This window comes from Pristiophorus japonicus, chromosome 20, assembly GCF_044704955.1.
Source record: "Pristiophorus japonicus isolate sPriJap1 chromosome 20, sPriJap1.hap1, whole genome shotgun sequence".
Lineage (NCBI taxonomy): Eukaryota > Metazoa > Chordata > Chondrichthyes > Pristiophoridae > Pristiophorus > Pristiophorus japonicus.
The window spans coordinates 96,516,848-96,529,156 of NC_091996.1; the positions used below are offsets into that span (position 1 = coordinate 96,516,848).

General features: G+C 51.4%; 1 protein-coding gene across 1 annotated transcript in view; it reads right to left on the reverse strand.

The window, feature by feature from the left end:
• Positions 1-219: 219 nt before the first annotated feature.
• Positions 220-12,309, reverse strand: part of LOC139232724 (P2Y purinoceptor 3-like) — a 42,002-nt gene continuing 29,912 nt past the window's right edge. Inside the window, exon 2 of the mRNA XM_070863229.1 lies at positions 220-1,340. Coding sequence (XP_070719330.1) covers positions 220-1,272 — 1,053 coding nt within the window. The 5' untranslated portion in view covers positions 1,273-1,340. The remainder of the gene's footprint in view (positions 1,341-12,309) is intronic.

Below are 12,309 nucleotides of genomic sequence, written 5' to 3' on the forward strand. Positions count from 1 at the left end.
GTCAAGGAGGAAACGGTGTGGTGGAACGCCACTAGTCACTGCGGACGGAGCTTAGGGACGCAACCATCCAGGGATCGACACGTCTCTCTGTGCCTAAGCTGTGCCCTTGCCAGCTGGGGTCCCGGTGCCAGTCCCGGTGCCAGTCCTACGTTCCCCCTGACCGACGCCCACTCTGCTTGGTGCCCCCCCCCCCCCAACCCCTCCCCTCACGCCGGCCGCTCAGGACGGCGACGTCAAGTGGTTGAAGGGCTTGAAAATGTTCCAGGAGGACTTGGAGTCGTCGGCGTTCTTCTTGGGCTTGAGGCAATTCTGCGGCCACTTGTCCTTGGTGAGGAAGTAGAGCAGGGCATTGAGCCAGGCGTTGAAGCTGGCCAGGGGCCGGGTGACCTTGTAGCAAATGGTCACCACCCGCTTGGTGGCGCAGGCCACGTCGGGCACGGCCTTGTTGACCAGGAAGATGGTCTTCGTCACGTGGAACGGGAAGAAACACAGAGCGAAGAGCAGGGTGATGGTCAGGATGGTCTTGATGGACTTGCGGCGCTTTTCCAGGCCCGGCACGGCCGACTTGAACTCCTGGTTGCTGAGCGTCTTGAAGATGGTCTTGATCACGCGGGAGTAGCACCAGGCGATGATGGAGAAGGGCAGGAAGAAGCCCACCGAGTGCAGGATGATGCCGTACGGGACGTAGTGGGGGTACTCGGTGTCCAGGGCGTCGTCCCAGCAGTTGGTGGCGTTGTTGAAGTCGGCAGTCTTGGCAAAGTGGAAGATGGGGCAGGTGAGGGCCAGCACCACCAGCCAGACCAGCACACAGACCACCCGGGCCGTCTTCTTGGTCTCCATGGTGATGGTCCTCATGGGGTGGCAGATGCCCAGGTAGCGGTGGAAGCTGATGCAGGTGAGGAAAAAGATGCTGCAGTAGAGATTGAAATAGAAGAGGAAGCGCACGAGACGGCAGGTGAAGTCCCCAAAGACCCAGACGTCGTGCATGATGTAGCTGGCGATGAGGAACGGCAGCGAGAGGCCGTACATGAAGTCAGTCAGGGCCAGGTTGAACATGTAGATGAGGGAGCAGTTCCACTCCTTACGCCGCTTGAGGATGCTGCACAGGATGATGGAGTTGAGTGCCAGGCTGAGGACGCAGGTGTAGGTGTAGCAGACGGGCAGGAAGACGTACTTGTACGACTCGTCGTTGTGGCAGGAGTTCGCCCCGGCCTGGGGGCCGCCCGGACCCGAGCTGTTGTCAACCGCCGGGCCTGTGACATTTTCGTTCATCTTCTACAGTCTTCCCCTTGGGGCAAGCATCGCTGTCCAGTCGACGGCCGTTCGGAATCCTCAGAGGCCTACAAGTAGACAAGGAAAGGAAAAAGAGGTGAGAGATTGGGAGACAGTTCAGCGCTGGAGCCTGCAAAGACCCTCTGGTGGCAAGCCATCAGGTTCGGGGGGGGGGGGATTTATCCGCCTCGAACATAGAAAATAGGTGCAGGAGTAGGCCATTCGGCCCTTCGAGCCTGCACCACCATTCAATATGATCAGGGCTGATCATTCAACTTCAGTAGTCCCATTATCTTACTGAGTACCACCTCCTTAGTGATTGTGTTAAGTTGCTCCCCCTCCCCGTAGCCCAGCAGCGGAGCGGTGGAGATCACTGCCGGAATACCACAGGAGCGGAATCTTGATAATGGCGGCCATCACACGAAGAGTTGGCACTTGGCAGTCTGGCCGCCACTCTCCGGTGTTACAGGCCTTGCGCGGAGAGGGGCAGTTTCAGCCCCAAGCTGCCGCCGTTCAAGTAAATGTCCAATTGCCTTTTGAAAGTTCCCATGGAATAGGACTCCACCGTCCCAGACCATAGCAACGCTCTGTGTGAGAGAAAGGTTATCCTCATCGCCCCTCTACCTCTTTTGCCAATTGTTTCGCGTCACTGACGCCCCCCCTCCCGCCATGCGCCAGAGGAAACACTTTCTCACCACTTGCTCTCTCTCTCTCCACAATTCCGAAAACCTCCATTCGGTCTCCTCAGCATCACTAAAAGATTATCTGGTCATTTATCGCCATTGTGGGAGCTGGCTGTGGGCAAAGTGGCTGCCGCGTTTCCTACATTGCGTAGAATCTCAGAAATTTACAGCACGGAAGGAGGCCATTCGGCCCATCGTGTCCGCACCGGCCGACCAAGACCCGCCCAGCCTAATCCCACTTTCCAGCTCTCGGTCCGTAGCCCTGTGGGTTACGGCATTTCAGGTGCACATCCAGGTACTTTTTAAATGTAATTCTGCCTCTACCACCCTTTCAGGCCGTGAGCTCCAGACCCCACCACCCTCTGGGTGAAAAATGTTCTCCTCAAATCCCCTCTAAACCTCCCCCCAATTACTTTAAATCCATGCCACCTGGTTGTTGACCTCTCTGCTAAGGGAAACAGGTCCTTCCTATCCACTCTATCCAGGCCCCTCATATTTTTATACACCTCAATAAGGTCTCCCCTCACCCTCCACTGTTCTAAAGAAAACAACCCCAGCCGATCCAATCTTTCCTCAGAGCTAAAATTCTCCAGTCCTGACAACAGTGACTACACTTCAAAAGTACTTCATTGGCTGTGAAGCGCTTTGCAACATGCTGAGGACATGAAAGGCGCTATAGAAGTGCAAGTCCTCTCTTTATTTTGAGTGCTGCTTCCTCCTCGATGTGGGGAATGTGATGGCAAACTAAACCATCACTTGCTTCACCTTGTATCTGGCATGGGGTTAGATAGAGAGTAAAGCTCCCTCTACACTGTCCCATCACACACTCCCAGGGCAGGTACAGGGGGTTAGATACAGAGTAAAGCTCCCTCTACACTGTCCCATCAAACACTCCCAGGGCAGGTACAGGGGGTTAGATACAGAGTAAAGCTCCCTCTACACTGTCCCATCAAACACTCCCAGGGCAGGTACACGGGGTTAGATACAGAGTAAAGCTTCCTCTACACTGTCCCATCAAACACTCCCAGGGCAGGTACAGCACGGGGTTAGATACAGAGTAAAGCTCCCTCTACACTGTCCCATCAAACACGCCCAGGGTAGGTACAGGGGGTTAGATAGAGAGTAAAGCTCCCTCTACAATGTCCCATCAAACACTCCCAGGGCAGGTACAGGGGGTTAGATACAGAGTAAAGCTTCCTCTACACTGTCCCATCAAACACTCCCAGGGCAGGTACAGGGAGTTACATACAGAGTAAAGCTCCCTCTACACTGTCCCACCAAACACTCCCAGGGTAGGTACAGGGGGTTAGATACAGAGTAATGCTCCCTCTACACTGTCCCATTAAACACTCCCAGGGTAGGTACAGGGGGTTAGATACAGAGTAAAGCTCCCTCTACACTGTCCCATCAAAGACTCCCAGGGTAGGTACAGGGGGTTAGATACAGAGTAAAGCTCCCTCTACACTGTCCCATCAAACACTCCCAGGGTAGGTACAGAGGGTTAGATACAGAGTAAAGCTCCCTCTACACTGTCCCATCAAACAATCCCAGGGCAGGTACAGGGGGTTAGATACAGAGTAAAGCTCCCTCTACACTGTCCCATCAAACACTCCCAAGGCAGGTACAGCACGGGGTTAGATACAGAGTAAAGCTCCCTCTACACTGTTCCATCAAACACTCCCAGGGCAGGTACAGGTGGTTAGATACAGAGTAAAGCTACCTCTACACTGTCCCATCAAACACTCCCAGGGCAGGTACAGGGGGTTAGATACAGAGTAAAGCTCCCTCTACACTGTCCCATCAAACACTCCCAGGGCAGGTACAGGGGGTTAGATACAGAGTAAAGCTTCCTCTACACTGTCCCATCAAACACTCCCAGGGCAGGTACAGGGAGTTACATACAGAGTAAAGCTCCCTCTACACTGTCCCACCAAACACTCCCAGGGTAGGTACAGGGGGTTAGATAGAGAGTAAAGCTCCCTCTACACTGTCCCATCAAACACTCCCAGGGCAGGTACAGGTGGTTAGATACAGAGTAAAGCTACCTCTACACTGTCCCATCAAACACTCCCAGGGCAGGTACAGGGGGTTAGATACAGAGTAAAGCTCCCTCTACACTGTCCCATCAAACACTCCCAGGGCAGGTACAGGGGGTTAGATACGGAGTAAAGCTCCCTCTACACTGTCCCATCAAACACTCCCAGGGTAGGTACAGGGGGTTAGGTACAGAGTAAAGCTCCCTCTACACTGTCCCATCAAACACTCCCAGGGTAGGTACAGGGGGTTAGATAGAGAGTAAAGCTCCCTCTACCCTGTCCCATCAAACACTCCCAGGGCAGGTACAGGGGGTTAGATAGAGAGTAATGCTCCCTCTACACTGTCCCATTAAACACTCCCAGGGCAGGTACAGGGGGTTAGATACAGAGTAAAGCTCCCTCTACACTGTCCCATCAAACACTCCCAGGGTAGGTACAGGGGGTTAGATACAGAGTAAAGCTCCCTCTACACTGTCCCATCAAACAATCCCTGGGCAGGTACAGGGGGTTAGATACAGAGTAAAGCTCCCTCTACACTGTCCCCTCAAACACTCCCAAGGCAGGTACAGCACGGGGTTAGATACAGAGTAAAGCTCCCTCTACACTGTTCCATCAAACACTCCCAGGGCAGGTACAGGGGGTTAGACACAGAGTAACGCTCCCTCTACACTGTTCCATCAAACACTCCCAGGGCAGTTACAGCACGGGGTTAGATACAGGGTAAACCTCCCTCTACACTGTCCCATCAAACACTCCCAAGGCAGGTACAGCACGGGGTTAGATACAGAGTAACGCTCCCTCTACACTGTCCCATCAAACACATTCTGAGTGAAACACATTCTTAATGCAGACCAACAAGGGTTTCAATTGAAGTTGTATGATACCAACATGGCATGAAATTCCCTCTGACTGGTATGGTAATGAAGTTTATCAACACACTGAAAGTGAATGGTCACGTGTCAACAAAGTGATGAACCAAATGCATCATTACTGGTCTCCAACAGCACACTTCCAACTGCATTGTGCTTTAGGCTACAAACACAGCTCTCACCCCCATCCTGTATTATTGCATTTCCATTTACCACGTCACACATCCTCATCGTTGCTTGTGGGAGCTTGCTGTGCCAAAATGGCTGCCGCGTTTCCCACATTACAACAGTGACCACACTTCAGAAAGTACTTCATTGGCTGTAAGGCCCTTTGGGACGTCCAGAGGTGATGATAAAGTTTGATATAAATGCAAGGTTTTTCCTTTAAGGCTGTGACTTAGTGCCAATTCAGTGCCAACTAGTTTAAAAAAATGTATTCATTCCTGGGATGTGGGCGTCGCTGGCAAGGCCGGCATTTATTGCCCATCCCTAATTGCACCTTGAGAAGGTGGTGGTGAGTCGCCTTCTTGAACCGCTGCAGTCCGTGTGGTGAAGGTGTTCCCACGGCGCTGACTTTGTCGGAGCGGTTTGGTACTGAAGCTCACTGGACCATTCCAGAGGGTCAGTTAATGGTCAACCACATTGCTGTGGGTCTGGAGTCACCTATCGGCCAGACCGGGTAAGGGCGGCAGATTTCCTTCCCGAAAGGCAAGCGTCTTGGAACGTTTCACTACGTTAAAGGCGCTGTATAAATACAAGTTGTTGTAATCAACCAGTTGGGTTTTTCCAGCAGTCTGGTAGTTTCATAGTCACCATTACTGATACTAGCTTTTTAAACAATTGCAATTTGGGAATTTTGTGCTGCTAAAACTACTCCAAACACATTTCACACAGAACTCGGAGAGAAAACGGGGAACTACAGACCAGTTAACCTGACATCAGCAGTAGGGAAAATGTTAGAATCTATTATTAAGGACATGGTAACAGGGCACTTAATAAATAATAATAGGATTGGGTAGAGTCACAACACGGATTTATGAAAGGGAAATCATGTTTGACAAATCTGTTAGTGTTTTTTGAGGTTGTTACTAATAGAATAGATCAGGGGGGACCAGTGGATGTGGTGTATTTGGATTTTCAGAAGGCATTCAATAGTGTGCTACATGAGAAGTTATTAAACAAATTAGGGCTCATGGGATTGGAGATTATGGGCCCAAGTTTCCACACGATAAAAAACGAGCGCCCCTCCGAGCTGGGCGCCCGTTTTTCGCGCCTAAAACGGCGCCTAAAAAAAACCTCGATTCTGGAGCGTTCTGCAGCTCCGTGTCTGCCTGGCGCGGTGCCCAGGGGGGCGGAGCCTACACTCGCGCCGATTTTGTAAGTGGGAGGGGGCGGGTACTATTTAAATTAGTTTTTTTCCTGCCGACAACACTGCGCATGCGCGTTGGAGCGTTCGCGCATGCTCAGTGTGAAAAAAAACATTGGCACTCGGCCATTTTTGTAGTTCTTTGTAGCTGTTTAATTTTTGAACATTTTTTTAATAAAAGCACATTGCCATCAGCACATCAGCACTGAGGCTTCCCTTCTCACTGTCTCCTTCCCCCCCCCCCCCCCCGCGGGAAGAACGGGCGCCTCAGGCTGACTGCAGAATTCTCCGTGCTTGAAGCACTTTCACACAGGTAGGAAGATGGTTTATTTAATCTTTTCTTTGCTTATAAATGTTTATTCAGGTTAGATTTATTTGTAGAATATAAATAAGGATTTATTGTAGAATTTAATAAGTTCCCTTCCCCCCCCCACCCCCCCCCACCTCGTTCTGGACACCTAATTTGTAACCTGCGCCTGATTATTTAATGTGTAGAACAGGTTTTTTCAGTTCTACAAAAATCTTCACTTGCTCCATTCTACTTTAGTTTGGAGTACGTTTTCACTGTGGAAACTTTGAAATCAGGCGTCAGTGGCCGGACACGCCCCCTTTTGAAGAGAAATTTCTGTTCCAAAGTAGAACTGTTCTACCTGACTAGAACTGCAGAAAAAAAAATGTGGAGAATTGCGATTTCTAAGATAGTCCGTTCTCCACCAGTTGCTCCTAAAAATCAGGCGCAAATCATGTGGAAACTTGGGCCCTATATACTAGCATGGATTGAGGGTTGGTTAATGCACAGAAAATAGAGAGTAGGAATAAACAGGTTATTTTCGGCTTGGCAGGCTGTAACTAGTGGGATGCCGCAGGGATCGGTGCTGGGCCCCGGCTATTCACAATCTATATCAATGATTTAGATGAGGGGACCAAATGTAATATATCCAAGTTTCTGATGATGCAAAGCTCGGTGGGAATGTAAGTTGTGAGGAGGATGCAAAGAGGCTTCAAGGGTAATGAGGCAAGTGAGTGGGAAAGAACATGGCAAATGGAATATAACGTGGAGAAATGTGAAGCTGTCCACTTCGGTAGAAAAAATAGAAAAGCAGAGTATTTTTTTAATGGTGAGAGATTGGGAAATGTTGGTGTTCAGTGGGGCCTGGGTGTCCTTGTACACCAATCACTGAACGTTAACATGCAGGTACAGCAAGTGATTAAGAAAACAAATGTGTGTTGGCCTTTATTACAAGAGGATTTGAATATCAGAGTTAAAGACATTTTATTACAATTATACAGGGCCCTGGTGAGACCACACCTGGAGTATTGTGCACAGTTTGGGTCTCCTTACCTAAGGAAGGATATACTTGTCACAGAGGGAGTGCAACGAAGGTTCACCAGACTGATTCCTGGGATGGGGGGGATTGCTATGAGGAGAGATTGAGTAGAATGGGCTGATATTCTCTAGAGTTTAGAAGAATGAGAGGTGATCTCATTGAAACATACAAAATTCTTACAGGGATTGACAGGGTAGATGCAGGGAGGATGTTTCCCCCGGGCTGGGGAGTCTAGAACCAGGGGTCACAGTCTCAGGATAAGGGGTCGGCCATTTAGGACTGAGATGAGGAGGAATTTCTTCACTCAGAGGGTGGTGAATCTTTGGAATTCTCTGCCCCAGGGGGCTGTGGAGGCTCAGTCGTTGAGTATATTCAAGGCTGAGATCGATAGATTTTTGGATATTAAGGAAATCGAGGGATCGGGCGGGAAAGTGGAGTTGAGGTCGAAGATCAGCCGTGATCTCATTGCAGGCTCGAGGGGCCGAATGGCCGACTCCTGCTCCTAATCTTTATGTTCTTAAAAGGATTATCTGCCGAGATTTCCTGGAAAGGACATTGTCTAAGAACTCTGTTTCTCTCACTCTCTCTCCATTTCTCGCCCCTTAGCTGTTGAAGAGACAGGATTTGGGACATTCTCTGCATCGCTGTTGCACAACGTTTGGTGATGAGTAACAGCACAGGTTTGTACCGGTGACTGCGAACTATACTGATCCCTGCAAACTGTTAAAATATAACTTTGGAACTGGGTGTTAAGTAACCAACAAACCAGGCTCCCCGCTTCTAAATCCGCTTTTAAACCCAAAAAAAAACATCAATTTTGTTTTTTAACCGCACGTTTAATAAGTAGCCACGGTTGTGGGGAGAGGGGAGGGGGGGTTGGGGGTCAAAATTTGAAACGTTAGGGTGTACGAGTGTGCAATGGGAAGGGGGAGTGCAGCTCGTCAAAATCTATTTACAACCACTTTGCTCAGGCTCAGAGGCTGAGTACACTGTGTCATATTAATCGGATGATATTATCAGTATCATGTGAAACGACAGGCCACTGCATTCGACATCCACGCCGCATACTCATTAGGGAGGTACCATGTCAGGAAACACCTTTTGCTGGATAGAGAGTTTTTTTTCCAAACAAAAGTTCTCCCACGCCAGAGACTTGAGTGCGTAATCCAGGTGCTGAGGGAGCGCCGCACTGTCGGAGGGGCAGTGCTGAGGGAGTGCCGCACTGTCGGAGGGGCGGTGCTGAGGGAGTGCCGCACTGTCGGAGGGGCGGTGCTGAGGGAGTGCCGCACTGCCCGCACTGTCGGAGGGGCAGTGCTGAGGGAGTGCCGCACTGTCGGAGGGGCAGTGCTGAGGGAGTGCCGCACTGTCGGAGGGGCGGTGCTGAGGGAGTGCCGCACTGTCGGAGGGGCAGTACTGAGGGAGCGCCGCACTGTCGGAGGGGCAGTACTGAGGGAGCGCCGCACTGTCGGAGGTGCCATCTTGCGGATGACATGTTAATCCGAGGCCCCGTCTTCTCTCTCGGGTGGATGTCAAAGATCCCACGGCCACTATTTTCGAAGAAGAGCAGGGGTTAGTTCTTCCCGGTGTCCTGGGGCCAATATTTATCCCTCAATCAACATAACAAAAAACAGATGATCTGATCATTATCACATTGCTGTGTGTGGGAGCTTGCTGTGCGCAAATTGGCATTTCCCACATTACAACAGTGACTACACTCCAAAAGTACTTAATTGGCTGTAAAGCACTCTGAGACGTCCGGTGGTCGTGAAAGGCGCTATATAAATGGAACTCTTTCTTTCTCGGCGTTCTGGGGACAACTGTAGCGTGCTCCCACCGACCTAGCTAACTCAGTCCCATCCGGGGATTAAACTGGGACCCTCCCTCTCTGCGAGACTCAATCCCACATTGGGTTGTTCGTCCATTCATCGAGTGTTGGGCAGAAGTCTCAGGCTTGGGGCCTACTTCAATGGCAAGAGGCTGGCTGATCCTCCAGATTTGACCTGGAGTCTCCAGCCGTTGGAAATCGATGTCTGGGACACTGAGATGAGGAAGAATTTCTTCTCTCAACAGGGTCATGAATCTGGAATTCTCTGCCCCAGAGAGCTGTGGAGGCTGGGTCATTGAATATATTTAAGGCGGTGATAGACAGATTTTTGAGTGATAAGGAAGTCAAGGGTTATGGGAAGTGGGTGAGGAAGTGGAGCTGAGTCCATGATCAGATCAGCCATGATTTTATTAAATGGCAGAGCAGGCCCGAGGGGCTAAATGGCCCACTCCTGCTCCTATTTCTTATGTGACCAAAAGAGGTCAGTTTTAAGGAACGTTTTAAGGAGGAGAGAGAGGTGTGGCGAGGCGGAGAGGTTTAGGGAGGGAGTTCCAGAGCTTGGGGCCCAGGCAACAGAAGGCACGGCCACCGATGGTGGAGCGATTATAATCCGGGATGTTCAGGAGGGCAGAATTAGAGGAGAGCAGACATCTCGGGGGTTGCAGGGCTGGAGGAGATTACAGAGATAGGGAGGGGCGAGGGCCATGGAGGGATTTGTAAACCAGGATGAGAATTTTGAAATCGAGGCGTTGCTTAACCAGGAGCCAATGTAGGTCAGTGAGCACAGGGGGTGATGGGTGAGCGGGACTCGGTGCGTGTTAGAACACGGGGCAGTGAGCACAGGGGGTGATGGGTGAGCGGGACTCGGTGCGAGTTAGGACACGGGGCAGTGAGCACAGGGGGCGATGGGTGAGCGGGACTGGGTGCGAGTTCGGACACGGGTCAGCGAGCACAGGGGGTGATGGGTGAGTGAGACTGGGTGCGAGTTAGGACACGGGTCAGTGAGCACAGGGGTTGATGGGTGAGCGGGACTGGGTGCGAGTTCGGACACGGGTCAGCGAGCACAGGGGTTGATGGGTGAGCGGGACTGGGTGCGAGTTCGGACACGGGTCAGCGAGCACAGGGGGTGATGGGTGAGCGGGACTCGGTGCGAGTTAGGACACGGGGCAGCCGAGTTTTGGATCACCTCTAGTTTACGTCGGGTAGAATGTGGGAGGCCGGCCAGGAGTGCGTTGGAATAGTCAAGTGTAGAGGTAACAAAGGCGTGGATGAGGGCTAGATGATCTGTTTTTGTTATGTTGTTTGAGGGATTAATATTGGCCCAGGACACCGGGGAGAACTCCCCGCCCCGCCTCCTCCTCTTCAAAATAGTGGCCACGGGATCTTCCACGTCCCCCTGGATGGTGTCGCTGTAATGAGGGAACAGAATCTGGCTCGTTGCTGTCAACACCATTAGTGCAGTGTTAACTGTGAGATCCACAGTACGCAGAGCAAACCCAATGTTTCCACATTCATTCTGAGCAAGATAATATATCCTCCGGCCCTACGTTCCCGGTGGCTGCAGCCTACTTTCTCCCCCCTCTGATTTACCCTTTCGCAGCCTGTCAATGTTACCAGGCCTGTTGCCGAGATTACCATAGTTACCCGCTAAGCAGCCATTGGCGGTTTTTCCTTTCACAGTGTGAAGGGCTCTGTACGTGCCCTGTGCAAATTGCTCCTTGGATTAACCCCTCATTTCCCCCCTATCTACCCAGCAAACATTGTGATCATGTGTTTGAACTGATAAATGCTATGAATAAAAGGTGTAAAACAAACGGCAACAACTTGCATTTATATAGCGCCTTCAGCGTAGTGAAACATCCCAAGGTGCTTCACAGGAGAAATTAGGGCAGGTGACCAAAAGCTGGGTCACAGAGGTAAGTATTAAGGAGCGTCTTGAAGGAGGAGAGCGAGTTGGAGAGGTTTAGGGAGGGAGTTCCAGAGCTTGGGGCCCAGGCAACAGAAGGCACGGCCACCGATGGTGGAGCGATTATAATGAGGGATGGTCAGGAGGGCAGAATTAGAGAAGCGCAGAGATCTCGGGGGGTTGTGGGGCTGGAGGTGATTACAGAGATAGGGAGGGGCGAGGGCCATGGAGGGATTTGAAAACAAGGATGAGAATTTTGAAATCATGGTGTTGCTTAACCGGGAGCCAATGTAGGTCAGCGAGCACGGGGTGTAGCAACATGGGAACAGGAGGAGGCCATTCAGCCCCTCGAGCCTGTCCCGCCATTTAATTTGAGTGTGGTCAGCATTGATCTATCAGCTCCGCTGGGCAGGGCCACATTGTCCACACACCAGACACGAGACTCCCAAAGCAAGCGCTCTACTCGGAACTCATCCACGGCAAACGAGCCAAAGGTGGGCAGAGGAAACGTTACAGGGACAACCTCAAAGCCTCCCGGATAAAGTGCAACATCCCCACCCACACCTGGGAGTCCCTGGCCAAAGACCAGTCCGCCCTAAGTGGAGGGAGTGCATCCGAGAGGGAGCTGAGCACCTCGAGTCTCATCGCCGAGAGCGTGCAGAAACCAAGCGCAGGCAGCGGAAGGAGCGTGCGGCAAACCTGTCCCACCCTCCCCTTCCCTCAACCACTGTCTGCCCCACCTGTGACAGGGACTGTGGTTCTCGTATTGGACTGTTCAGCCACCTAAGGACTCATGTTAAGAGTGGAAGCAAGTCTTCCTCGATTCCGAGGGACTGTCTGTGATGATCTTAACCCCATCTACCTGCCTTGGCTCTGTAATCTTTAATACCCTTACCCTACAAAAATCTATCGATCTCAATTTTTACATTTCCAATTGACCCCCGGCCTCAACAGCGTTTGGCGGGGGGGGGGGGGGGAAGAGAGTTCCAGATTCCCACTGCCCTTTGTGTGAAGAAGTGCTTCC